The sequence below is a fragment of the Pantherophis guttatus genome, chromosome 7, assembly GCF_059756535.1.
Source record: "Pantherophis guttatus breed Tessera chromosome 7, ASM5975653v1, whole genome shotgun sequence".
Taxonomy (NCBI): domain Eukaryota; kingdom Metazoa; phylum Chordata; class Lepidosauria; order Squamata; family Colubridae; genus Pantherophis; species Pantherophis guttatus.
In genome coordinates this window covers 93,659,519-93,687,327 of record NC_142069.1, presented here as the reverse complement: position 1 = coordinate 93,687,327, position 27,809 = coordinate 93,659,519, and the positions used below count along the sequence as shown (strand labels likewise).

The window sequence follows — 27,809 nt, the reverse complement described above, 5'->3', positions numbered from 1 at the left end:
CTGGGCGAAGGGCGGGGGAGCCATGGGCAGATCGATCCCGGTGGCCCCGCCAACCTCCCTTCATCCTCCTCATTGGCCTCAATAGGTAGCCCAGGCCGGCTGCTGCAACCCAGCGCCCAAGGGAGGAGGGCTGATGTTAAGAGACGACTTCCAAACCGGTGGGGGGGGGGTGCTGCAGAGCTTCGGGCCGAGAATCAACCCCCCCCCCCGCACCGCACCCCCCCCCCCCGTGAAGCAGAAGCTGCTCCCGTTTTAGCTGAGGTAAACACCGCAGGGAGGGGGCCGGGTGGGAGGCACGAAGACCGACGCTTAGCCCCTCCACGCCGGAGGAGCCCTGGAAAGCTTTCCCACAGCGAGCGGCAGAGAGGACGGCGGGGACGGAACCCCCCTCCCCAAGGAAAGGCGGCCCGTGTGGCAGGCCCATCCTGGAGCGACCCTCTGCTCCATCGCCCCCGCCCCCCCCCGGGCGTGCCTTGTCAAGGGAGGCGCCTCCGGGCCGGCGGTCTTTCCTGCGGGCAGCGCCTGCTGCGCCCTTGACATGACGGCGGCGATCTGCCTGCGCTCCTCCGGGCTTAAGCGGCTCAGGTCCCCCGCCAGGTCTCCCGCAGCGGCCCCGGCCACACCTTCGGGCAGCCCGGCCGGCCTTTCGCCGCCCTCCAGGCTGGCTTCGTTGCCCATGGTCGGCGAGCGCGGCCGCGGGCGAGCAGGGGCGGAAGCGGCCGGCGGGCGAAGGGGCAGGTGGACGCGCCCCCGGGGCCCTTCTCGCCCGGGCGCTCAGGACTCCGCGAGGGGGCTCTCCATGGCCGACCAGCCGGGCGCCTTCCGTGGTTGCGGCTGCGGCGCTGGCGGAGAAAGAGGCAGCCGAGGGAAAACATCCCAGAGTTCCCCCGCTCCGGCCGCACAGCGCATGCGCCGCCCCGGCCGCCAGGAGGGCGGGAGTGTGAGGTGAGGGGGGGGTCCGCTGCCCGGCTTTGATCTTCGCACGCGCGGAGGCTTCTGCGCCTGTCAGGGAGGAGGCAGCCGCGCGTCCGGCGTGGAGGCCTCGGGCGCTTCGAGGGACGAACGGGCGGGCATCGGCGTCTCCGGGGAGGCGATCCGCTTCGCTGGCGTGGCTGGTTTCTGCCGTGCGTGGCCTTGGGGCAGGAGGGGGAAGGCGGCGGGTCTCCTGCTGGCCCAGCTGTCTTATTTACGACCCAAGAGGAACAAATGCGGAAGGAGGGATCAACGGCACACACCTGCTTTGAAAGACACCCAGAAGATACACACCACCTAATGACAGCTTCACGAAATGCGTGTAATGGAAGCTGAAGCTGAATGATGGTGTTCATAGAGAGAGCTGGAATGAAGCCCCCCCCCCCCGCTCAGTGCCGGAACTGAACCTGGACCGTCCCAGCCTTAATGGCGGCTGGTTTTCTGTGCCACAAAAGCTCCCAGGGAAGGAGTCCCCTTGGTTGCCCTGTTGCCCCTCAAGCCGCCTTTTGCCCTAACGCTCAATGAGAAGCTGCCTTCCTGTGGCTCAGACGACTTTCCTGGTTTCTGCAGTCTGGAATGGGCGAGAACTCCCTCCTCCCCCCAGGTCCACCCCCCAGATGGCCTGCTTGCTGTGGCCGTAGATGGTGCGGGTTTGCGTGGCACCCTTGGCCTCTCCCTCCCCCTCCCTCGGCGAAGCCTCCTCAATTCTTCAGTCTCGCTTTGCAGGAAGGGATTTTTGCTCCTCGGAAGTCCAGCTTTTCTGGACCTTCTGTAAAATGTGGCACCCAGAACCGGGCAGAGTATTTGAGACATGACTAACGCGCAGTGGAATGGATTGATTACTTCCTATGGTTTGGGACTTGTGTTGAGATAGCCTAAAATTAAGCCGGCCTTTTTCGCAGCTCCTTCGCATGGTTGATTCATAGGCAGTTTACAGTAAACTCCTCCCTCGACATCCCCACCTGCCTGTTCTACTGACTCACTGTCCCTCGGCTTGGCTGAAAGCGGAGCAGCCGTTGCTCCTCGGTAGTTTATAACAGACGACAGCGTGCATAGAATCATGGAAAATGCCACCGCCGTTCAGGAGTAGAGTCATCTCCCAAATCCAGCCAGCAAAACTTGACACGGGGCATGAAATCAAATGAATCCAGCAGCAAAAGACAATACCAGAAGCAGCTAGGAGTTAAATTCTGAAGCAGCAATGGGGGTGGGGTGGGGTGGGGGGGGGAGGCACAGGAACCATTTTCAGTAAAATGTCAAATTCCTCCAACTGGGAGCACCCGTTGAGACAAACGCTTCATAGAACCTGGTATCAAGGAGAGGTTTTGGAATCGTATGACTTGAAGGTGCTTTTAAAGTGCAGAGCTCAGTTAACTGGGCCCACCGTGGACACAACGCCCTTGGAGCCCAATTTCAGAGAGTTCTCCTTGGGGAACCTCCCAGCACCATTAGTCTTCCTCTCAATTTGCATAGTTGTCTATTCTTGCCTTTTAATCCCTTTGGTTCAACATGAGTTGTTGCATTTAAAATGCATTTCATGAGTGTTGTTTTTGCACGTCTGACTGTTTTGGAAGAAATAAAATAAATCCAGCAAAATGGAAATTCTGCGAGCAGTTTACATAAGCCAACGCACATCATTTCATTTCTTTGCATGTGTTGTCTGTTGTCTGTGGCAACCTTAGAGGAAATATTTCCTTCTTTGGGATCAGCAGGAATTCTCACGTGGTGCAAAACCACATAATATTCTGATTCACCTGCATGGAACCTTTCATAGCTAAAGTTTCCAATCCAGTGGCCTGAATTCTGAACCGTCACCATTTTGGACTTGTTACATTTGTTACGGGATGCAGTGTAGCACTCTAGTTAGTGGGGGCTTCACAAGTGTGTTATTTTGAAAATCAGAAATCTAGATAAAAAGTCACATGAAGATTAAAAACGGTGCTGCCCTTTGATTTACCGCTCAGTATTTCGCTCAGCACTGAAGGGTACCTGGAACTGACTTCCGGTTAGAGATAAATAGAATGTGTACATGAATTTATATGAATGTTTCTTACACTTACTTCCTCATTTGATTATTCTTCTATGAAAAAATTGTAATGAATATAAATAAACAATGAATTTAAACAAATGTGTTTTTCTGTGTGAAAGTGGAAGAATAGCACTATTTTTCTTTTCTTTGGGCTCCACACTTCAGACGTTTCACCACAAAGGAAGTGCGACAGTCGGTGGCTCCATTTACACAGCCTGCTCAACCCAGTTGTGTGTTTCCTTACTCGGTGATCAAGAGCAGGTGGCCAGGCTAACTCGGTCAGGAGCTGCCATTCAGGGCAGTGCAGAATCCTTTTCCCTTCTTCTGTCTGGGCCTGGGTGTGCAAGCAAGACGGCTCTGTGTCAGCTGCAGCTTTTCCGAAGGGCAGGCAGGCAACCAGCCAGCCAGCCAGGGGTTTGCGGTTGTGACCTGTGGCTGCCCCAAAGCTCAACCGTAGGGGACACCTTGCCTTTTCTGCTCCTCCATGGTCCGTCTTTGTGTCATGGCTCTCCCAAAGTTTGCCAAGTTTAGCGTTAGATGACAATTGCTCCAGTGCAGTTTGGATTCAACTGCCCCAGATCTGTCTAGTTTGGAAATAAGGTGACAATTTACCTTGTTAAGTGTGTTCTGTGAGAACATGGCCAATTTTTTATTCTGAGGTTTGATCTTGCAATTGCGGCTGCCATCTTGACTCCCTCTCCAGGGATACTTCTGCATTGATTTACTCAATATGATAGGCATTGGTTTATGCAATATTATACATTAACATGAAAATTTAATGTCTTCTTACTTCACATAATGTCTCATCCTCACATTTTGCTAAAAGTGGCACGAAGATGCATTTTATACCATCTTTAAAGAATATATTTCCAAGGCTGGATGCCATCTCGATCAGGTCATCTGGTGGGCTTAAAATAACTGGGAGAAGGAAAAAGACCAAAACCCAGAACCAAAACCAAAGCAGTAAACCTTAACACACAGAGACATAACACCTGACTCACAACAGGGAGAAGGCTGAACTGCTTAAGTCCTCTTTTAGGTTTTAGGTTTTATTTGATTTATATACCGCCCTACTCCCGAAGGACTCAGGGCGGTGAACAGCCACAAGATAAAACACATAAATACAAAATTTAAAAACAAAATAAAACTGAATTAAACAATTTGGCCCAAGACAGATTTAAAACACCCCAATAATTAAGAACAGATTTAAAATTTACATTTTAAAGGGGAAAGATTTAGGCCAGGCCGGCTTGATGGAATAAAAAAGTCTTGAGAGCGCGACGGAAGGTGCGCAGATCCGGGATCCTCCGTACCTCTGGGGGGAGCTCATTCCAGATAGTAGGCGCCCCACAGAGAAGGCTCTTCCCCTGGGGGCCACCAGTCGACATTGTTTGGCCAACGGCACCCGGAGGAGCCCCTCTCTAGGGGAGCGTACCGGCCGGTGGGAGGCTACTGGTGGCAGCAGGCGGTCCCGTAGATAACCAGGTCCTAAGCCATGGAGCGCTCTAAAGGTAGTAACCAAAACCTTGAAGCACACACGGAAGACCACTGGGAGCCAGTGCAGCTCGCGCAGGAGATCCTTTGCAGCATCCTTCAAAACAAAGTAGGGAGAACCTCCTTCCCTTGGGGGTTTTCCACAAGGGAAACTTCAAGGGAATTGGACTCTGTGATCTGAAAGTCTGGAAAAATTAGAATTCCATGATATATAGAACGCCTTTATTCCTAAGGTTTTCCACTTTGCTTATTTGTCCTGAAAAGAAAGAGAGAGGGAGAGGGAGAACAGAAGCAACCGAGGTTAAGCTCATAGTTATCTTAACATTAGAAAGCTCCTGAGATGACCTTGAGATACATATTAACTTCTCTGTAAAGGAGAGTTAGTGAATTGGCCATCTTAAAAGTAGAATATCATCATTGTAGTGACCTGCTGAGTATTTATTTAATATTTTTTTCACAAGGCCAAAGTTTTCTCAGGCTCAATTCTTTTCTTTTTAAAAGAGTGAAGATATTTAGAGAAAATGGCTATTGAGTCCCTTTGGTTCCCCTTTTTATAGGGATGCTAGCTTGAAACAGTACAGGACATCATTTCTTTTGGACTTTCTCTGATAAGCTTAATAAGACCCTCTGAGTAGCCCCCGTGCTTGGGGGAAAAAACCCAGCTGGAACCATCTGTAGCTGCAACTTGGTTGAAATGTCTAGATACATTTTACTTGTCCTCCAAAGTCACTGTAGCGGGCTAGAAGAATAATCTTGGGATACGGGCAGGTGGAGGAGGAGGATCCACAGTCTGGACAATGGTCAGAGATTATCCAAGGTACATCTATTCTTGAGGGGGATGTTCCTTTCCTTTTGAATACAAGGGCAATTTTACCTAGCACTAAGCCAGATAAGAGAGCCAGTTTGGAGTGGTGGTCTCACTTCAGGCACAAAGCCAAGTGGCTGACCTTGGGCCAGTTACTCTCTCTCAGCCCTGGGAAGGAGGCAATGGAAAACCATTTCTGAAAACTGTAGGGACCTGTCCAGGCAGTCAATAGGAGTCGAAGGCACACAGAAAAGTTTGGGTTTCTTTTAGCTAAGACTTTCATATCTAAGGTTTTGTTTCATTTGCTAAATGAGGGCAGCTTTCTTAGATTTAGATTAGGCAGATATTCTCATTTTGATTTATTGTTCATATTATACTTTTATCATTATTAATCATTATATACAGTATTGAATGAATTTAATATTGTTCAGAAGTTCTAAATTGATACAATATACAGCACATACCTAATGTAATTTTGAAATATTTACTTAGTCTTTTCTTATAATGCTTGTATATCTCTTAGTTTTTCTTCCTTTCCATTTTTCTTACGTTTCTAAATAGCGATTAAAATTTAAAACTGTATAAATAAAATGAATTAATATTATAAACAGAGGAAAACCTCTGAGAAAATTTCTTTTAACTTCATTCTGGAAGGCTCTCCCTGTGGTGGCTTCCATAAAATTATGACTATCCCAGACAAGTGGTTTTTTTCTGCTTTGAGAGCTGCATGGGTTGCCTGTATGTGTGTGTGGGTGGGTGGGTGCAATTCAAAGTTGCCACTTTTAAAGCCCTCTGTGACTCGGGACCGGGTCACTGGAGAGACCCTCTTTCCCTAGGGGCTTCTGCCTATCCAGTTTGGCCGAGAAGATTGAGTCATGAGCATCCTACGAGGGCTGCCATGAGTCAAGGAAGGTTGGCTGGCAGAGACTAGGAGACGGCTCTTGCCTGCCACAGCCTGAAATACCCTCCCCCCCCCTTCTTCAGAAGATAGGCTGTGGCCCTGACTCTGCCCCGAGGCCTGGAAGACCTGCCTTTCTGCCCTTTGTGCCTATTTTTAATTGCTTTATGATTGTTTGCCACCCAGAGTAACTTGTTTGAGCTGGATGGCTATATAAATTGAATAAATACATAATATGGAGGATATCTGAACCCAGAGATGTTTGTTTGCCCAGACTATTAGCTGGACAAAAGTGTATTGAAATTACAATGACATAGATTCAGTCTGTTTTTCTTCATTTTAAAGGAATCAATGGTGAAACATTTTATGTTTTATCACTGAGATATACTCTCAGGCAGTGGTGAAATCCAATTTTTTTACTACCGGTTCTGTGGGCGTGGCTTGGTGGGTGTGGCACGGGAAGGATACTGCCAAATCTCCTTTCCCTCCCTACTCCTGGGCGAAGGATATTGTAAAATCCCCATTCCCTCCCCACTCTGAGGCCAGCCAGAGGTGGTATTTGCCGGTTCTCTGAACCAGTCAAAATGTCCACTACCAGTTCTCCAGAACCTGTCAGAACCTTCTGGATTTCACCCCTGCTCTCAGGTTGCTCTGAATTGCAATGTAACATTTAAGGACAATTAGAATGGTGAGAAGGCTCATTCCACTTAATTAGGCCCTTTTCCTTATCCGATCCTTTTATCAAGATTGCTGCTTTCTATGTACTCTCTTCAGTTCTGTTCATTAAGCAAAAATGCTTGTAAAGGAGCCAATAACTTGATCTTCTCCAGTTAAATCATTTCCCTACCTATACAACGTATGCTACCATGATGCCCTTCTTACTCTACACAATGATTGTATGTATATTATTAGAAAATTATATTCTATTTTCACTCACAGTCTTAAGGTAGATAGTCTGTTTGGCCCTGGCTTGTGTTTTGCATAAATCTCTGTAGCCTCGATCTTGGTTATGGTTTCGCATGCTTTGTGAATGCAGCCAATTGTTATTTAATAAACCCTGATTAAATAAATTATAGATTAGCACATAAGAATTGTGTCTCAGAATCAAATATAGTTTGATCAATTCCAGATCAACCGCAAAAGAATAAGCCATTTATTTGGGTCAAGAAATTCATACCAGAATTTTGATTTTATATAAAAAGCTTAAAGATATTAAAGAAAAAAAATGTAATGTAAAAGGATACCACATTTTATTCCAGCTGTCTAAACCATTATTTCACCATCTAATGCAACAGAGAGTAAACAGAGTTGTCATAAATCAGTCCACTTAAGATCCTGTTGGGTCCTAAAGACATAAATTAGTCTGGCAGTGGCAGCCTTTCACCTGCATCCGATCAGAAATCATGGAATCGACACCAGGACGCAAGTAAGGAACTTGCTCCTTGGAAGACAAGAGCAAAGCAGCCAAGGCACTATCGCCACTACTATCAGCTGGAAGCATCAGTACATGCGCCGTATCTCAGCGTGCCACACAAATATTCCCCCACTTGATGATTTGGGCAGAAGTTCGCTGACCCGCTTTCCCTAGGACCTTTCCTGGCCTGCAGCCCCCTGGCTCCCCTCCGGCTTCTCACCGCTGGTGCTCTGCATTCTTCAGGGCTGCCTGAGATGGGCTGAGGCTCATCTGGAGAGTTACATGTCTGCCTGTGGCATATCTGGGAGAAATAAGGCTTAATGTTGGCTGTTCAGCCGACCAATGCAGGAATCTGGCATCTGACGGGCAGATTTGATCCCCTCTCCTGGGGAGAATTGCAGGTAGGCATGGCTGCCTTTGGGAAAGCGAGGAGAACAGAATGGATGGAGATTCTTGATCCTGCTTTCCCTGGCATGCATCTCTTGCACCTGGCTTAGATCAGCAGTCAGGCAACTACGAGGCATCAAGGAGTCACCTCGTCCTCCATTCAGCTGTCCCTTAAAAATGTCTAAAACAGGGGCGTCAAACTCAAGGCCCACAGGCCGGATCCGGCCTGTGGGGTGGTTAGATCTGGCCCGGTGTTTCTACCAGCAAAAATGGAGTTCGGGAGGGCCGCCTGCGGTGCTCCCGAGCTCCATTTTTGCTGTCAGAGGGTTGCAGGAGGCCGTCACGGCTGAAAACAGAGCTCGGAAGCCAGTTTTCTCTGGCAGAGCGCTCAGGCTACCACGTGCACCCCTGACACGAGTGCTGTCGAGCTGGCCATGCCCACCCTGGCCACCCCCACTCCAGTCCCCCGAGGTCAAACGCAACCCTAATGCGGCCCCCAATGAAATCGAGATTGACACCCCTGGTCTAAAGAATCTCTTATTTGTGGTAAACCCTGAATTACGGAACCTCCTTTCATTTCATCTAAGTAATAGGCAAGAAAAAGCATTATTTATGATGCTGAAAAGCTAGCAAGGACTGTAGTTTCTCAGATAAACTGGAATGATTATTCTCAAATATTAAAATGTACTAGCTCCACAGTGCTTTTATTTTTTATTCCTTTTTCTGTGTTTGTGTGCAAGAGGGTAAACGCATTTGTCTCTTCTGCTGATTTTAGATATGCAAACACAAATAACATTTTCCATTTAACTCCGCTATACTGGTATTTATTTGTTAATGTTTTGATTTTTGCAGGGGAGAGCCAGAAAAGTCTTATCATTTTTAATCCTTTCTCACACCAGAATTTATTGTCAAGAAGGGAAAATAATCTGAAACAATGTCAGAACCAAGGTTTACATGTAGTGGTACTAAATCATCAGCATTCGCTCTACCAAGGATAGTTTCATGCCTTTAACCAAAGAAGACAAAGGGAAAAAATTCACCTGTGGCTGTTGTGATTGTTACTCTCCTCCCTCCAGATCTCCTTCTTTAGAAATAGAATCTTTTTTAGTCATAAAACCTAACTAGTTCATCTGAAACATGCCATATGGGGAACAATTTTGACTAATACTCCTTTGCTTCCCTCCTGCATTCGCACCAGATTTTGAGAAGTTATGGAGCTCTGAAACGCTAAGATCTATTTTTAGTTCTCTCTATGGATAGCTGATACAGAAGGAGATTTAATGTAATGTGTCAGCATGGGGGGAGGGAGTGTTTTTAACATAAGAAAGGGGATTTCATGAAATTCTTTTGAATTTTTACCCATTGCAGTTAATATGGTATTTAATTTCAAATTGGAAACATTAAACCTCTTCGCTGCTTCTTAGTATCTGGCAGAAGATCCATATTGGCTATTTCAATAACTCAGAATGGAAGCACAATTTGAACAACGGAGCATCTTTAAATAATCACAACTACGGTAATTCATTCAAAGGACTTTTAGAAAAAGAGGGCAGGTATTTTAAATGGGTGCCAAAGCACACTGACAGTGATGGCATTGGGAAGATTAATTCTAGAAAACTGAATCCTGATAAAGGCAACATAATAATTCCACTCAGCAAGAACTGCTTGCTCCCTCTTCATTCATTCCCTTGGGAGTACTTGACACTATCTACGTCATAGAAGTTGTCACTATCTATGTCATAGAAGGTAACTATACACCAAGCTTTATGGAATAACTTGATTTAATTGTATAAAATGATAGCGTGCGTCTGAGAACAAGATAGCAGCAGTAAACAGCAGGGAATAATTTTAGCAGCTTTCAATAGACACTCATCGCCTGTTACAGGTAAGATACAGAATGCTGAATTAGAACTTGGATGGATCAATGAGGGCAGAACATTATTATGCTATTTTACTTTAGATGTTCAGAATTACTTTATGCATGTTTATTTACACCCCGAATCCCCGGGGTAGGGGTGGGGGGGACACTTCAAAGGGTGGCATTGAGGCAGATAACTGTACCTTCCTTCCTTAAGGGAAGACGAGCTGGGTATTTATGAAGCCCTGGAGGTAGAGCAAGCGTTCTCTGACAGTCACAGGAGCAACATCTGTTCTCTTCCAGCACTTTATTTTATTCAGACAGAAGGAGGGAGGCAGAATATTCATCATCGCTGAGCTATTTGAAGAGCTGCACCTGATTCCTCCCTCCCCATTTGTCTCAATATCCCCACCACTTCTACTTAGATCATCTGATCCAAGTTTCAGCAAAGCAACTATAATTGTAAGAGCAACAGCTCCAAGTCTTCTGCATTTCTCTATTTCATCTCAGAAAATCAGTTTTACTGTTGTGGGATAGAGCTCAGCTTTATTCTCAGACAGAACTAAGGGAGATGGATCTTTGCAGGCACGAGGGAACCCGGAAGAAGCTGGAAGAAAGCGGGAGCTAATCACACCTGCCTTTTTGCCAAGGAAACTAAACATGGCTAAAAAAAAAAAAAATCAAATGCATTTGTGTGCTAAATGATGAGATGCCCCACCCAGTTCAGAAGGCGCTCTCTTATTTTTGGGAAAGAGTTGAGAACTGTCACGAGTAGATCTGCAGCTCTTGAATTCCATATCACCATGAGCCACTTTAGGGCAGCCCCTTGTCCGAGCTGTGAACCATTTCACCTGATTTCACCCCTACCTGCAGCTCTGGCAGCCACTTTAATGCTAGCAGAAGGGAGCTGCTCCTCTCCCCTTCCACCTTCTCTGCTGTCTGGAGTGGAGCTCTGGCTCAGAAATCCAATGAGGCAACCCCGAAGATGCATTTGGAGTCCAGGAATAGACTCTGATCTGAATCAAAAACACCTGTTGGTTTTGTTTTGTTTTTTATCCCTTCCTGTGCTTCTGAGGGCCTTTAAAACCCTTGTAAAGGATTTATTCTGGAACACCTACCACCCCCAGAGCTGTAAAAATTTTTGTATCAGAGTTGGGAAAAGCTGGCAACTCCAAGTGAATTTTGATGCTGCCAGAAAGAGAATAACTTCTCTAACCTACCTCCTTTCCAGTCTTGGTCCACAATGAACTCTCAGTCCATTGGGAATAACTAGACTGTGATAGACCTGTGCAGGAAGACACAGCACCACAAGCATCTGTGGGAATAGTGTATCCATGCGCGATAGACAGACAGGCGGACAGGAATAAAGAAATGAGAATTTTTCCTACATTCAATATTCCAAAAGGCAAAAGATTGCCTAAAGAACAAATGGGAGATTTGATGGTCTAGCTCTTTTCCCCATAATGAAGTAAATTTGTAACTTATTACTAAATATGGTAACTGTCTATTAGAAAAAAGATGATATAATAATTATGTATATAGAACAGTAGGCCATCCAAGTGGATTATGACCAAATACATACACACCTAAGTTTGCTTGTGAAGGAGAGAACTTATGTCTGAGGATGGACATATTGACAGCTTGTTAGCATTTTAGACATATTTCCAATCAGTTTCCACATCAAAATGCATTAATGCTCACACACTTGCAATTATACGTTTTCTTTCAATTCTAATATTCTTATTTTAATAAATCTTCCTAATATATGGATTTTGGGGACAAATTTTGTGTCAGGAATTGTTAGAAAAAATGTGAGAAGTGCACAATCCGACAGTTAGGTGCCTTGTGCCGATGGCATGTATTAATCCCGCAAATGGTAATGGGATGCTTCATTAAAAAAACAAAACAAAGATTACACTTATAGATGCGTAGCTTGGATCCTAAGATTCTAATTATTTGAAAATCCTTATTTTGATATGCTACTTTTCCGATGCAGGTATTATTTGCCTTCTTTTGTATTACAGGAACCTTCCTCCTAAGCCATCCTTCAGTTTAAAGTGGGACATCTCCGAATCTCTATTCGAGGTGACCAAGGTTTTTTTTCTTTTCACTTTCTTTTCCATTGAAGAATTAATTTCCCAGCCTGTAGCAGCAGAAAAACATCAAGAAATGAAGTGTTTTCCTAAATCCACAGACATGTACAGCTGACATCTTTTTAAACAAAACTAGCTGGCATGTCATTTTTTATCAGGGTTTAGCCTCTGGTTTTGCTAATCCTTGAATAATAATCCTTAATCCACCTGATATTTTAAGAAAAAAGAGAAAGATAATGCTTTCTGCACTAGTGCCCTCCGCCACAGTGCCACGGCTCAGAAGGTCACTTAGTTAAAGACTGAAGTGGGTTTTGTTTTTTAATGCACAATTAAATGCAGTTTTATAAATAGACTTGCTTAGAAAGAGCGTAAGTGGCAGCCTGCCACAAGAAACATCAATGTGCCTGAGTAGTTTCAGCAGGAGATCGATACAGCTTGTCTCATCCTCCAGGGAAGAGAAGGATGGGTTGGGCGCAAGCAGCAAGACTCAGAGCTGAGCTCGTCACTTGCGCTGTTTTGGGGGACTGGCAAAAAGAGACCCCCAAGATGGCACAGCGGGAAAAACCCCACAAGTTAAACACAAGACATCCCCAAATGCAAAGGGAAGAGGAGGATCGGGTCTACCTGATCTGAAATGGTATTTTTGCTTTGGACAGAAGAATAGGGATTGTTGAGAAATACAGTAAAATACTTTTAGAGCTAACAGAACATGATCTTAGATTTCAGTGCCATAAATACCTGTGGTACAATAGACTCACAAAGTTAATGCAGACGTCAAAAATCGCTATGTTAGTCATGCTGTACTGAGATTACGGAGTAGATATAAACCCAACCTGTGGTCAAAAACAACTTTAGCTATAACAGACAAAGATAAACGATTAACATATTGTTAGGGGCTGGAATTTTATCAAGGGGAATATAAAATAGAATGAAGACAACCCTTGATGACACGGGACATAGTTGCAGCCATCAGAAAGACTTAAAGTAGAGAAAGAATTAATGACATTCAACAACGTAAGACAAAATTCAAAATGGAAATGTTCATTGAAATTTGAAACAAACGGGTCAAAGGATGTATGAAAGTGAGCTGAAAACTTTAGTTATACTATACAGATGGAACAATGGGAAAAAATGTACTTAAAAGTTAACATAAATTTACATTATGTCACAGCTTAAAGAGATTTTTTATAAAATGAAATACCATTGGTATATAGAACAGGAGAAAAATTATCTAAAATGTATGAAGTTACTTAACATTTATGTTGGAAATGGGAACAAAAAGAAGAGTTCTTTTATTATGCCTAGTGGATGTGTAAAAAAGCTAGAAAATTTGGGCTCAAATAGATGCAAGGGATTCAGAGGATTTTAAAGATTCATATTCAATTGAAACTCTTACTTTCCCACCTGGAATGGATGAATGAATAGTTAGAAAAGAGAAACGGAACACTGTTTTTATGTATAACAACTGCAGCAAAATTAGTGTGTATACAAATATTTGGCAACACCCCCAGCCAAGGAACAGTTGGTGAAGATGACAGAGCTTACTGAAATGGCTCCCCGGCTTGCCTGATAAGAGAAAAGGCAATGCCTGCCTTGATTGGCGGCTGGAAACCCATTATGGGCTTTTTGCGTAAAAATGAACCTTCTGAGTTATGGTTTTAATGACTAGACAGTATAGAATATAGAAAGATGAGAGTCATGATGTAACCTTAGAGAAAGAAGTTAAAATATAATGGTACTTATAACTACTGTGAAGAAAATCAGAATCCACTTATTTATTTTGTTTACTTTTATTTATTTTTCACATTTTTGAATCAGACAATTCCCTTGGAGAGGGACTCTGGGTGGTATAAAGTAAAATACTAAAGTATAAAACTAGGAGAGTTAAAAATTTAGAAAGAGGCAGAGATGATTGGATACTGTTAAAACTAATGGCAAAGTGAAGGGGGGGGGCTTTTAGGCCCCCAACCAGCCCCACAGCTGTGTGTTCCTCTGGGATCCCCACACAAGGCTGCAGTTCCGGGTTTTCACTCCTTTCCAGAAGACCAGAAGGGTGGAGGCCCACCTTAACTCTTGGGGGCGGGGGGGGGGGCAGAGAGTTCCACAGGGTGGGGGCAATAACAGAGAAAGTTCTCTTTTTGGATCCCCTGCCCCAGTCGGAAGTCTTTGGCTGAGGGAGTCTGCAACAACGTTGTTTCCAACAAGAAAAAAACAAGAGAGGTGTTTTGTCTGGGATAGAGGAAGGGCACCCTGGTGTTTATTTATTTATTTTTATTTATTTTATTTAAATTTGTATACCGCCCTTCTCCTGGTGGACTCAGGGCGGTGCACAGCCAAGTAAAAAACATCCAATACAAAATTTAAAAATTTAAAAGAATTATACCCTTTGGCCGAAAATTAAGAACCTTACGACTAAAACCCATTAAACAATTAAAAATCTAGTGTCTCAAAAATGGGGGGGGGGGTGTTTCCACGCCAGCCCTGCTTGATGGAAGAGAAAAGTTTTTAGGGCGCGACAAAAAGCCCGGAGATCTGATATCCTCTGTATCTCCGGGGGCAAATCGTTCCAGAAGGCAGGTGCTGCCACAGAGAAGGCCCTCCCCCTGGGGGTCGCCAGCCAACACTGCCTAGCTGACGGCACCCTGAGGAGTCCCTCTCTGTGGGAGTGTACTGGCTGGTGGGAGGCTATTGGCGGCAGAAGGCAGTCCCGCAAATACCCAGGTCCGATGCCATGGAGCACTTTAAAGGTGGTAACCAGTACCTTGAAGCGCACCCGGAAGTCCACCGGGAGCCAATGCAGCTCACGCAGGAGAGGTATCACATGGGAGCGCCCTCTCGCTCCCATAATCCCCCGCGCAGCCGCATTCTGCACCAGCTGGAGCCTCCGGGTGCACCTCAAAGGGAGCCCCATGTAGAGAGTATTGCAGTAGTCCAGGCGGGAAGTGACGAGTGCCTGAGTGACTGTGTGTAAGGAGTCCCGATCCAGAAAGGGACGCAACTGGCGAATCAGGCGAACCTGAGGAAAAGCCCCCCTGGCCACGGCCGTCATATGCTCTTCTAAAGACAGCCGTGCATCCAGGAGGACACCCAAGTTGCGAGCCCTCTCCGTGGGAGCCAATAACTCGCCCCCAATAGCCAGTGATGGCGCCAGCTGGCTATATCGGGACGCCGGAAGCCACAGCCACTCGGTCTTGGAGGGGTTGAGTTGAAGCCCCATCCAGATCCGCACGGCCTCCAAGCACCGGGACATCACTTCAAGGGCATCGTTGGGATGGCCTGGGGTGGAGATGTCCAGCTGAGTGTCGTCAGCGTACTGATGGAATTCCACCCCAAAGCCACGGATGATCTCGCCCAGCGGCTTCACATAAATGTTGAAGAGAAGGGGTGAGAGGACCGATCCCTGCGGCACCCCACACACAAGGCGCCTCGGGGTCGACCTCTGCCCCCCTGCCAACACTGACTGCATCCGGTCGGAGAGATAGGAGGAGAACCACCGTAGAACGGTGCCCCCCACTCCCAGCCCCTCCAACCGGTGCAGCATTATACCATGGTCGATGGTATCAAAAGCCGCTGAGAGATCTAATAGGACCAGGATAGAGGAGCAACCCCTATCCCGAGCCCTCCAGAGATCATCCACCAACGCGACCAATGCCGTTTCCGTGCTGTGCCCAGGCCTGAAGCTGGACTGGCGTGGATCCAGATAGATAGCTTCATCCAGGTACCCAGGCAGCTGTTGTGCCACCACACTCTCAACAACCTTCGCCACAAAGGGAAGGTTGGAGACTGGACGATAGTTAGCCAAAACAGCCGGATCCAGAGCAGGCTTCTTGAGGAGGGGCCTCACCTCTGCCTCTTTCAAGGCTGATGGCAGGACACCCTCACCCAAGGAAGCGTTGATAATACCCTGGAGCCAGCCTCGCGTAACCTCCCGGGAGGCCAGTACCAGCCAGGAGGGACACGGGTCCAATAAACATGTGGTCGCATTCAGCCGCCCCAGTATCCTGTCCACGTCCTCGGGAGCAACAGGATCGAACTCCTCCCAAATGACATTCTCAAGACCGGCCTCCATCATCCCGTCTGTACCTACCCAGTCGGAGACCAGGCCTTCCCGAATCTGAGTGATTTTATCGTGCAGATACTGAACAAAATCCTCAGCACGACCCTGCAAGGGATCCTCCCGCACTCCCAAATGGAGGAGGGAGCGGGTCACCCTAAACAGGGCGGCTGGGCGGTTATCTGCCGATGCGATAAGAGCGGAAAAATAATTAAATTTTGCCGCTTTTATCGCCACTAGGTAGGTCTTAATATGAGCTCTTACCCATGTTCGGTCAGATTCGGACCGACTAGACCTCCAACTGCTCTCTAGGCATCTTTTCTGGCGCTTCATCTCCCTCAGCTCCTCAGAGAACCAAGGAGCCAAGTAGACTCGGCAACGGGTCAGAGGCCGCAAAGGCACGACTCGGTCCAAAGCGCCAGCAGCCACCCTATCCCAGGCGGCCACCAGTTCCTTGGCCGAGTCATGAGTCAGAGCCTCAGGAAATGGCCCAAGCTCCATCTGGAACCTATCAGGATCCATCAGGTGCCTGGGGTGGAACCATCTAGTTTGTTCCGCCTCCCTGCGGCGGGGTGTAGCGGTTAGAAAGTCAAGCCTAAGAAGGGAATGATCCGACCATGACAAGGGCTCAATCGCTACTGCCCCTATCTCGAGATCATTCATCCACTGCCCAGAGACAAAAATCAAGTCCAGACTGTGCCCTCCTGTGTGAGTGGGTCCATGAATTAGCTGGGTCAGGTCCATGGCCGTCATGGAAGCCATGAACTCCCGAGCCACCTCAAACGTTTCGCTGACAGATGACAGGTTGAAGTCCTCCATGACCATAAACCTGGGGGTCTCCACCGCCACCTCGGCAATCACGCTGAGTAGCTCGGGCAGGGCAGCCGACACGTGGCAGGGAGCTAGGTACGTAATCAGCAAGCCCATCTGCCTCCCTTGTCCCCACTTCACCAGGACAGACTCACATCCGGCTATCTGAGGTGCAGTGGCCTCTCTTGGGGCGAGACCCTCCTTCACAAGAACCGCCACCCCCCTCCCCTCCCCTGGGCCCTTGGTTGATGGAATGCGCAGAAACCCAGTGGGCACATCTCAACGAGGGGGACCCCCCCTCCTGGCCAAGCCAGGTCTCCGTTTATTTGCTGATTTCCCTATATTTTTCACTTCCAACTGCTGCCCCCCTATAAATGAGGTGAAGCTACTCAGGAAATACTATTCCAGTCAACAAAATTGTTGACAAAACCAAGAAATTGCTTGGTTACCCAATCATGTCGGAATCTGCTTCCCTCCGCTGTGGGATTATTTCTGTCCTACTGTTTTTCCACGTTACTTTTTTTCACCTTATTTTTTTTGGGGGGGGGGTGCTCAAAGGGACCTGGGAGAAGACAACAACCAGGACTGGTTATAACAACATTCTGCCCTATTTCCGTTGTAGAGCCTTGATCTTTCCTCTGCTGGTTGCGAATGTGCTGAAAAGAGATGGCAGCAAAGCCAGAGGAGACAATGATCAATTCGCTTATAACATCTGGCACAAAATCACAGCAACACCACTGACATCATAAGCGCAGGAAGGATAAATCACGATGTGGACAGCAAATTTTATCTCAAGATCTTTTTATGCCCACTCAAGGATAGTCGGACAATGTGAGAGATTGTGGGGGAAAGGAACAGAGAGAAAGAGTCAAGAGGTAGAAGTCAAGGCTGTTTATTTCCTGAGTAGACCAGGTGACAACCTGTAGGGAACCAGACTGATGGGCTTGAAGAAACTATGCCGAAAGGACGACACAAACAAAAGTACACTTTAAGCCTAGGGGACCGAAAAGGCATTAGAAAGCAGCTCGGGTTGGCGTCATTCTAATTCACTGAGATAGAAGAGGGAGGGGAGGGAAGGGAAGATGGTTTCCAGATTCTGTTCTTATAGCCAAGTATAATTCCAATCGATTTAAGAGTCTAACATTCTTATTTCTCCGCATGAGAACAAATAGACCCTCCGTCATCAGAGCTCCGTTCTTCAAACTGAGCACGGGGATAGAATCCCTATTGGCAATAGGTGTTGCAACAGGTCCAACTTATTTTAGCTTATACAAGTATTGAACTTGCTGTAGGATCTCTTCTGGAATTCAGCCAGATAATTTCTTATTTGAATAGACCACTCCCATCTTCTTTCCTTGATTTTCTACTTAGCTGCTGATCCTGATCAAGGCTCCTTTTTTACAGCATTGAATGCAAGTACTTACCTTTAAAAGGAAGGGGGGTTATATTGTAGTTCTTTTTCATTATGATTCATTATGAGATTGGTCTCCTCCCATAGGAAATCCCAAACCTTCTAGTTGCACAACTCTAAGCTGCATCATTGGGTGTTGCATGGTACAAATTACTCCATTGTTAGAAAAGCATCACGAGACATGAGAGCCTCCCTTTCTTCAACCCCACATGGGGTGAATGGAGTTTGTGGGTGAGGGTTCCCTGGACACTTAGCATTGGGTGGCTACATTTCTGTAAACACAAAGAAGTAGGTGAGACGAGACTTGAAGCCAGAAAGCTTTGGGAGAGGAAGTCTGAGACTTCAGCCTTCTTTTTACCTTCTGCTCCTCAACAGTTTTGTGTCCAACTGAACCTGGAATTCTAGAAGAGGCATGATCACTATCTAATATTTAAGAATCAGAAAGGATTCAAGTGTCCATACAAGCTTAGCCCCATACAACATTAAAAATGCACTTCATGTCAAGATGTACAAACTTCAATTGTTATATATACTGGTATATATGAATTAAAATTATGATAAAGCTGCTCAGAGGCTGAATGTGGCTGCTTGGAGGGCAATTTCTCACAGGAAACATTTCCACTGCTTTTTACCGGGCGATACGAAGCCCAACATTTCTAAGACATGACAGTAGGCCAACTCACCTGAACACCTATTGGTGATGAAACACTTTTGTGTCCCTTATGCAGGTTTTCTTTGCACAGGAGGTGAACATGCTCTTGCTGAGCAAAAGGAGCCTTACCCTCAAGAAAAACCCTGAGTTCAATAGTCCTAAGTGACTATAAATTGATTTATGTGGCCATATGAATCCCAGAAAAAGCTTTTCAAGGCTGAACTAGGCAAATTGCATCAGTTGCTAAAAAAAAAAAAAATCAAATGTTGCCTGTAATTTAGCTGCATGTACTGTGTATATATAAATAATAGGAAACTTTACAGAGCAGAAGAATCAGGGGAACTTAACGGCATAAGAATAATGGCATCATATCGTACGTGGCTTGTGTGCAATTATGGGCAAACTTCTAATGGCTGGAAGTTGATATTCATTGGAAGATCCAACGTGGAATCAGCGTTGACCAAGGCATTTTATCAAAGTACATAAATTAGTGTTTGGTGCCTGAATGTTGATGTCCCATCTGAGCGCCTTGTACAATTCTACTCCGTATCTTTACCATTTTCTCACTTCTTTCTATTGTTTGCTCCTGCCAACAACACCAATGTTTCTGCTGATGTCCCATGGCAAGAACACATCGGTCTGTGCACACTACAACTGCTTTTCTGGAAGAAGACATGATGTTATCCTAACTACAGCAATATTTACCCTCATTATTGTATCTAGTTCTGTCCCTCACCTCTGTCATGGTCTTCTCCTTCTGCCTCTGGCATTTTCCTCCCCTTCTCTCCATCCCTCACACTTCAGAACATTAAAAGCTCCTCTTGGGTCTGAGTGACCATGAAAGCTTATTTGATGGTAAAGGGACTTAGTAGTTGGAGTCTTTGATGTTTTTCCAGAGAAACTGCCAGAGGGGTGGGAAAGGGACAGGAACTCATTCAGTCAGGGGGGCACACTCTTCTTACAATTAAAGTGAACGTTATAAAGTTAAGAATTTGTCCTTCTTTTCCTACTCTCCAGGGGCCTTAGCTTAACAAGCTAGAATGCATATTGTACTCAAAGCTCCCTGCAGTTTCCTACGTGTTTGGGCTGATACATTTTCTTCCGTTCCTTTGATGTATCTCAGATAATAGCAAGATATTGCCCTTTGTCATTATATACTTGCGACTCTACAAAAATATACGTTGTGACTGAAGCCGTCTACCACTTGCCTAGTAATGGATTCCTGAATAAAATGTCCTATGCAGACTAAACGTTGGCAGGTGAAGAGAAGAATAGTTTTATGACGGAAAAAGCTGGAGAGAATAATGCAAAGTAGCACTGCACGTGTGAGCACCTGCTGTCTTTGTGCAGCAAAATACTCATAAAGAAACAATTATGGAAGAGAAATCTTACATACTTCCATGGGCCTCAATCACCTACCCTCTACTTGCATTTTATGCTTATCAGAAAATACCCTGCCTGGTTCTGAGCGCAGCATTTTAGAAATCTGTCCAGAAGAGAACAATCCAGCTGGCTGGAAAGAAAAACAGGTGCAGACTTTCATATCCTCTCAAGATTTGGTGGATATAACTTTATAGTTTCCCTTTTATACTTTCATAATTTCAGCATTGTGATAGATAACCTCACCCAACAATCCTTTTACATTCTAGAGAATTGGGGTGATGTATTTTGTCTGCATTTCATGATTGCTAACCTGCCTGTGGATCTTCCGATGTCAAAGTGGAGATGTATTAAATAGACGCTGTCTGGCTTTTTCCGAAAGCCGGCTGTTTTTATCTGCTGAGAAAGCACAATCACTTTCAGAAGTTGTAAAGGGTTCCAGCGAATATGGTTTCATGGCTGCCAGTCATGAGGAAGACACGAGGTTACAAGCACTATTAGCCTTTTCCCATCCCTTCTTATGTCTGTTTCAAAAAATGTTAGGTCTCTACGTGTAATTTTGGGAGCTCAGCATGCAAAACGCTAACAGCCTGGGCTAGAAGAGGAAGCTTATCCTCCTAACGATAATGTTTATTTAAATATTATTATTTCTGAATAGAGATTAGCCTCTTTCTAGATCAAAATTTTCTGTCTGTCTGTGGTGGCACAGTGGTTAGCGTGCAGTACTGCAGATTACTTCTACTGACTGCAGATTACCAACAGTTGGGCAGTTTGAATCTCACAAGGCTCAAGGTTGACTCAGCCTTCCGTCCTTCCGAGGTCAGTAAAATGAGGACCCAGATTGTTGGGGGCAATAGGCTGACTCTGTAAAACTGGTTACAGAGGGCTGTAAAGCACTACGAAGTGGTGTATAAGTCTAAGTGCTATTGCTATTGCTATATCTATCTATCTATCTATCTATCTATCTATCTATCTATCTATCTATCTATCATCTATCTTTAATGAAATTTGATATAATCATTAATTACATTAATTATAATTAATGATTACTTAATTAGTAACTTCTGATTTTAACGTTAATTTTATTGATTATATTGTGTATCACTCAGAGCCCATGTGAGAGAGATGGAGAAGATAAGAAATACGTTGTTGCTTTTAATTGAGAAGTCGTGTCCAACTCATCATGACCCCATGGACAACATTCCTCCAGGCCTTCCTGTCTTCCACCATCCTCTGGAGTCCATTTAAACTCACACCGACTGCTTCAGTGACTCCACCCAGCCACCTCGTTCTCTGTCGTCCGCTTCTTCTTTTGCCCTCAATTTTTCCCAGCATTAGGTTCTTCTCCAGTGAGTCCTTCCTTCTCATTAGGTGGCCAAAGTATTTGAGTTTTATCTTCAGGATCTGGCCTTTTAAAGAGCAGTCAGGCTTGATCTCCTCTAGGACTAACTTGTTTGTTCGCCTTGCAGTCCAAGGCTTTTTTTTTCTTTTAAAAACATTTTTTCTACAACCTCTTCGGCTGAAGAGATTGTAAAAAAAAAAATGCTTTTAAAAGCCTCTGACAATCAGCCAACTCAGCTGGGATCGTCAGACACTTTTAAAAGCATTTTTTCTACAACCTCTTCGGCTGAAAAATGCTTTTATAAGCCTCTGATGATCCCAACTGGGCCGCGCGATCATCAGAGGATTTTTTTTTATTTTTAAAAGCATTTTTTCGGCCAAAGAGGTTGTAGAAAAAATGATTTTAAAAATTAAAAAAAGAGCCTCTGATGGTCGTGCAGCTCAGCTGGGCATGGGGGGGGGCAGGGATTTTTGCTACCGGTTCTCCAAACCACCCGCTGCCATCGCTACCAGATCGGGTGATCCAGTCCGAACCGGGAGCATTTCACCCCTGTTTTGAACCAATCAGTGGTTCCATGTCCAGTTTTTACTGTTGCTTCTTGACCCGCATATAGGTTTCTCAAGAGACAAATAAGATGGTCTGGTACTCCCATCTCTTTAAGAACTTGCCACAATTTGTTGTGATCCACACAATCAAAGGCTTTAGCATAGTCAATGAAGCAGAAATAGATGTTTTTCTGGAACTCCCTAGCTTTCTCCATGAACCAGCGTATGTTGGCAATTTGATCTCTAGTTCCTCTGCCTCTTCAAAATCCTGCCTGTACTTCTGGTAGTTCTCGATTCACATACTGCTGGAGCCTAGTTTGTAGGATTTTAAGCATAACCTTACTAGAATGTGAAATGAGTGCAATGGTGCGATAGTTTGAACATTCTTTGGCATTGCCTTTCTTTGGAATTGGAATGTAAACTGACCTTTTCCAATCCTGTGGCCACTGTTGAGTTTTCCAAATTTGCTGGCAAATTGAGTGCAGCACTTTTACTGCATCGTCTTTTAAGATTTTGAATAGCTCAACTGGAATATTGTCTCCTCCACTAACTTTGCTGTTGCTGAGATTTCCTAAGGCCCATTTGACTTCACATTCTAGGATGCCTGGCTTGAGATCAGTGACCAGTGACATGGTTATGAGGGACGTTAAGCTCGTTCTTGTATAGTTCTTTTGTGTAATTTTGCCACCTCTTCTTAATCTCTTCTGCCTCTGTTAGGTCCCTGCCATTTTGGTCCTTTATCATGTCCATCTTTGCATTCCAATCCCCCATGATGATAAGGACATGATTTTTTGGTGTTAATTCTATAAGGTGCTGTAGGGCTTCATAGAACCAGTCAATTTCATCCTCTTCAGCGCTAGGATTTGGACTATTGTGATATTGAATGGTTTGCCTTGGATTCGAACTGAGATCATTCTGTCATTTTGGGGATTGTATCCCAGTATTGCTTTTCCTATTATTGACTATGAAGGCTACTCCATTTCTTCTGAGGAATTCTTGCCCGCAATAGTATACCTGATGGTCATCTGAATTAAATTCACTCATTCCTGTCCATTTTAGTTTGCTGATTCCTAAGATGCCAATGTTCAGTCTTGTCATCTCTTATTTGACCACGTCCAGCTTGCCATGATTCATTGATCTTACATTCTAGATTCCTATGGAGAAAAAAATCTTTATAGCATTGGACTTTCCTTTCACCACCAGATGAATCCACAGCTGAGCGTCCTTTCAGCTTTGACCCAGTCGCTTCACTTTTTCTGGCGCTACTAGTTCTAGCCCTCTGCTCTTCCCCAGTAGCATATTGGACACCTTCCAACCTGAGGGGCTCATCTTCCGTGTCATATCTTTTTTCCTTTTGGTACTGTCCATGGGGTTTTCATGGGAAAGATACTGGAATGGGTTGCCATTTCCTTCTCCAGTGGATCATGTTTTGTCAGAACTCTCTGCTATGAACTGTCCGTCTTGGGTGTCCCTGCACAGCATAACTCATAGCTTCATTGAGCTATGCAAGCCCCTTCGCCACAACAAGGCAGTAATCCACGAAGGGGTAAGAAATATGACATATAAGTAAAGAAACTACTCCTATATATTATGCAGGGAGGCCTTTTTCACATGCAAGTTTGACTCTGTGTTGCCTAGAGGATACACCCATGTGGGAAGACAAAGGGCGCTTGACTATGTTATAAGGTCAAAGGGCTACAAACAGAGACAGCTCAATGTCAGCTCTCTCAGGTCTTCTGCTGAGCCTTCTTCCCTTCTGCCGGAGAGGCTCATCAGAGAGTGAATTGGGAACAGACCTGGTGAATTGGGAACAGACACTGAGAGCAAAACATGACTTAAGTGTCCTCATAGGACAAGCTTTGGACCTTGATTGTTGGGGGCAAGAGGCTGACTCTGTAAACCGCTTAGAGAGGGCTGTAAAAGCACTATGAAGTGGTATATAAATCTAAGTGCTATTGCTATTATTAACATCATAATTTACCAAGGTAGATATTGTGTGCTACTTTAAAAATGAATATTTTTTTTTTGCCAGCAGCTAAATTAATATAATCTGCTTCACTTGAACTAACTCTTATCCATAGATCTCAACCACATAATAATCTGCAATAAATATTACAGTAAATTAGTAGCAACCAGTTCATAAAAAAGAAGCTCTTTCCATGTGGCAAACAGAAGCTCTTCTTGCAATGTGGTAACTAAAACCGGACATGGTAGTCCAGCTGGGGGATGGCTGGCTGGCTGGCTGCTGTAGCCCAGAACTGCCCCAGAGCTTCCTCTGACCTCCACCTGATTATACCTGCCTTGAGGCACTGACTCTTTTGGCAGGTCTAGCAAACGGACAGCTCTTGCTTAATCCTCGCTCAGTCTGGACACAAGAGGGCGACTGCGAAATCAGAAACTAGGGCTCTGTTTGCTAAATGGACCATCCACCCTACCTTATTCCTTTTTTTTTCTCCCAAGCAAGAGGCTATTGCCAGCTTTATCAAGAGCCCAATTTAAATGCAGGTACATCACATCCATCGTTTTTGTAATCCCTCTGCCAAAAAAAGTGTAAGATTTGTCTGGCACAACCTACTTTTAACAAAGTCATGCCAGCTGCTAGAAGGGGACTAGTAACTGAGAAAGCTCACCTGAGAGACCCCTGAAGATAGCAGAGTGTTAGCAAGTAATTCCACAACAATTCTAGTTTTTCCTTTGGTTTAAAGAATAAATTAGCTTTAAAAATATTATGCAAACGGGATGTGTCACCAGGAGCTAAATTCAAAGTACTTGAATATTAAACTAGCACATGAAGAGCTTTTTAAGTCAAATCATCACCGGTCAAATCAGTGGAGCAAAGAAAGCAAAGCTCATCTCGATTGATGGTCCTTCTAGTTCTCCCAAGGAATCCCCGTTTGCTCTCTGTTCGATGGCATGCTGTGTCTGAACAGCCTATCAATTAGACCAAGGCAATTGTCATATAAATATTGGCTATTTTAGTGGGTGGATTCTAATTAAGGGTGGTGATCTCCACCCAGAGCGTTTTTTAATGCACCCAGAATAGTCATATGTTTGTGTGGCTCTAGGTCTCTAAATGGAAAGCCCGCATGATCCAGAACTGTCCAGAGTGGAGGGCCTGGTGCCCATCTACCACATCTGGAATGTATCTACATTGCTCAGTTAGGACAAAATGCTTCTAGGACACGATCATGGGGGAGCACAACCACAGCACTCGTGACAAGGGTTTCCTTAACTCCACATAAGCATATCTGAAAGCCAAATATTCTGTTAGATTTAATTTAATTTAATTTAATTTAATTTAATTTAATTTAATTTCCAATTTATATACCGCCCTTCTCCCTGAGGACTCAGGGCGGTGTACAGCCAAGATAAAAAACATAGAATACAAATATTAAAAAACATTTAAAAATATATATAAATTTTGGCCCGAAAGTTAAGAAATCACAGACTGATTAAAAGAATTTAAAATTTCTTCTTAAGATGAGTGCATTTCCTTGGATATGCTATGAAAAGTAGAAAATTCTGCATTACTCCTCCAGTTATATCTAAACTTGGTGTCTCAAAATGGGAAAAATACTTAAGGTCACAAATGCTAATGAATGTAAATATCTAATGCTTTGTCTGCAATTTATATTCAAAGGATTAAGAACAAGACACTGTATCGCTTTACTTAAAGAAATCGGATTTTTCTCTTTCAACTAAACCGACTTTCTACTTGAAAGTCAAGGCCATACCTACAGGGAAATACTTCTTCAGTCAAATTGATTTCAATTCAGTATTAAAAGAAGTGCTAAATTTCTAAATATCGGTTTTTATTAGAATCAGGCTACCAAGTGTCAAATCAATATCAAAACATGTAGTGTATGTTTTAGAATCTGGGAGAGCTGAGGATTACAAATCCTTTGGGTTGGACTGAGATTTGTTTTAAGTGCAGCTGGACCGATCATCTCTCCATCTCTTTGAAAATGCTACTGATTTGGTGAGGTAACATGCCCTATAATTTGGTTGTAATACACACAGATAAGGAAGAGGCCCACCCAATATTGGGTGCTGGTACCATGGGAACCTAAGAGTCTATTATAATCTCACAAGGAGCATCTTGTTTAATAATAATAATAATAATAATAATAATAATAATAATAATAATAATAATAATAATTTTATTTCTATACCGCCCTTCTCCCGAAGGACTCAGGGCGGTGTACAGCCTATTTAAAACACAGAAACAAAACAACAGTTAAAATTTAAAATCATTAAATAATTAGGCTCCAATTAAAATCCCAGAAATTTAAAATACCCTAATTTAAAACGTTATGTTAATAGCCCGGCCTGGCGGAACAACAGGGTCTTCAGAGCGCAGCGAAACACCCGGAGGTCGGAGATCTTACGTATTTCCGGGGGCAGTTCATTCCACAGGGCTGGGGCTCCCACAGAGAAGGCCCTCCCCCTGGGTGTCGCCAGCCGACATAACTTGGCCGATGGCACCCTGAGGAGACCCTCTCTGTGGGAGCGGACTGGTCGGTGGGAGGCTATTGGTGGTAGGAGTCGGTCTCGAAGGTACCTAACCCTAACCCTAGGACACTTGGTTGACAAGCAACCACGTTCGAAACCCTATTGCTGCCATGGGGCAAGGTGAGCTCCCGTCCTTCGCTCCAGCTCCTGCAGGGGACACAAAAGCTGCCCCTAACTGGGTGTTCCCAAGGCAACAGTGATGTCAGCGGCTAATCCTTTCAACCCAGAAGCACCTTGGTGCTTCTGACTCAAGTGCAATGTGATGCGATTATGGGCTGCTTTCCTCCCTTTGGCCTCTACTCGCTCAGTTTGCAGGGCTGGTGTAGTTGTTGACAAAACTACGCGTCTTTCATTGTGTTCCTTGCCTGACCAAGTCCCCTTTCTGTCAGCAGGGCAAGGGCTTCTCCCAGGCGGTTTCTGGAGCTGCACGGGGGGGGGGGGGATGGGACCCCGCTGTCTTGCTGCCATTGCCAGGGGCTGTGTGGGCACCTGCAGGCTGAACCTGGAACAGCCGAACCCCAGCCCTGCACAGCCTTATTTATAAAGTCTCAACAGTTCACACAACCTGCTCTTTTGGACGTTTTGCACAGCTCTACAAATAGCTTCCAATGCAAGTCTAAACTGACAACTCAATTTTGCTCCAGGCTGGGACCAGCCCCGAATGCTGAGACTTTAGCTGTAGGGCAGCAGAAGAGGAGGAGGAAGAAGACGGGCCTATTCTCAGGTGATGCTAAGCAATATTTAGATTTAAATATTCGTCCTTTCTGCTGAACAAAATGCAAAGTAATGCAGGTTTTCCTTATCACCTCATCAAGAAATGGTTCACACATGGATGTTTCCTATTAGATAAAAGCCAAATTGACCTATACTTTACATGGGATACCTGGAGCAATGACTTAGTTAGCATTGCCTGGAGGAAGTTAGATATGAGCCATTTCATCTCCTCCTTCAGACAATAGTTTCTCCACCCTGTTACAGCTAAAGCTCCTTCTCTAGAGGAGCCCTAATGCAATGAACCGAGTGCACATAATGAAACACACGCGTGAATGGATATCCCCACAAATCCGAATGGAAGAATTGTGCCCTGCAGCCCAGCATCTCTTTCCATAAAAGCCAAGCAGATGCTCCCAAGCAACTGGAAGGAAACGAATGA

At 44.9% G+C, this 27,809-nt stretch overlaps 2 protein-coding genes across 8 annotated transcripts in view; both read right to left on the bottom strand.

Moving 5' to 3' along the window:
• Positions 1–902, bottom strand: part of PCLO (piccolo presynaptic cytomatrix protein) — a 105,220-nt gene extending 104,318 nt beyond the window's left edge. For all 7 annotated transcript variants that reach the window (XR_015729036.1, XR_009620877.2, XM_060685618.2 and 4 more), the window contains exon 1: positions 473–902. Coding sequence is in view for 5 of the 7 variants with exons in the window: in XM_060685618.2 (XP_060541601.2) it covers positions 473–678 (206 nt within the window). In the remaining 2 variants the exon portion in view is untranslated. The remainder of the gene's footprint in view (positions 1–472) is intronic.
• A 3,716-nt stretch (positions 903–4,618) lies between these two features.
• SEMA3E (semaphorin 3E) overlaps positions 4,619–27,809 on the bottom strand; it is a 134,330-nt gene continuing 111,139 nt past the window's right edge. The window contains exon 17 of the mRNA XM_034424863.3: positions 4,619–4,751. Coding sequence (XP_034280754.1) covers positions 4,743–4,751 — 9 coding nt within the window. The 3' untranslated portion in view covers positions 4,619–4,742. The remainder of the gene's footprint in view (positions 4,752–27,809) is intronic.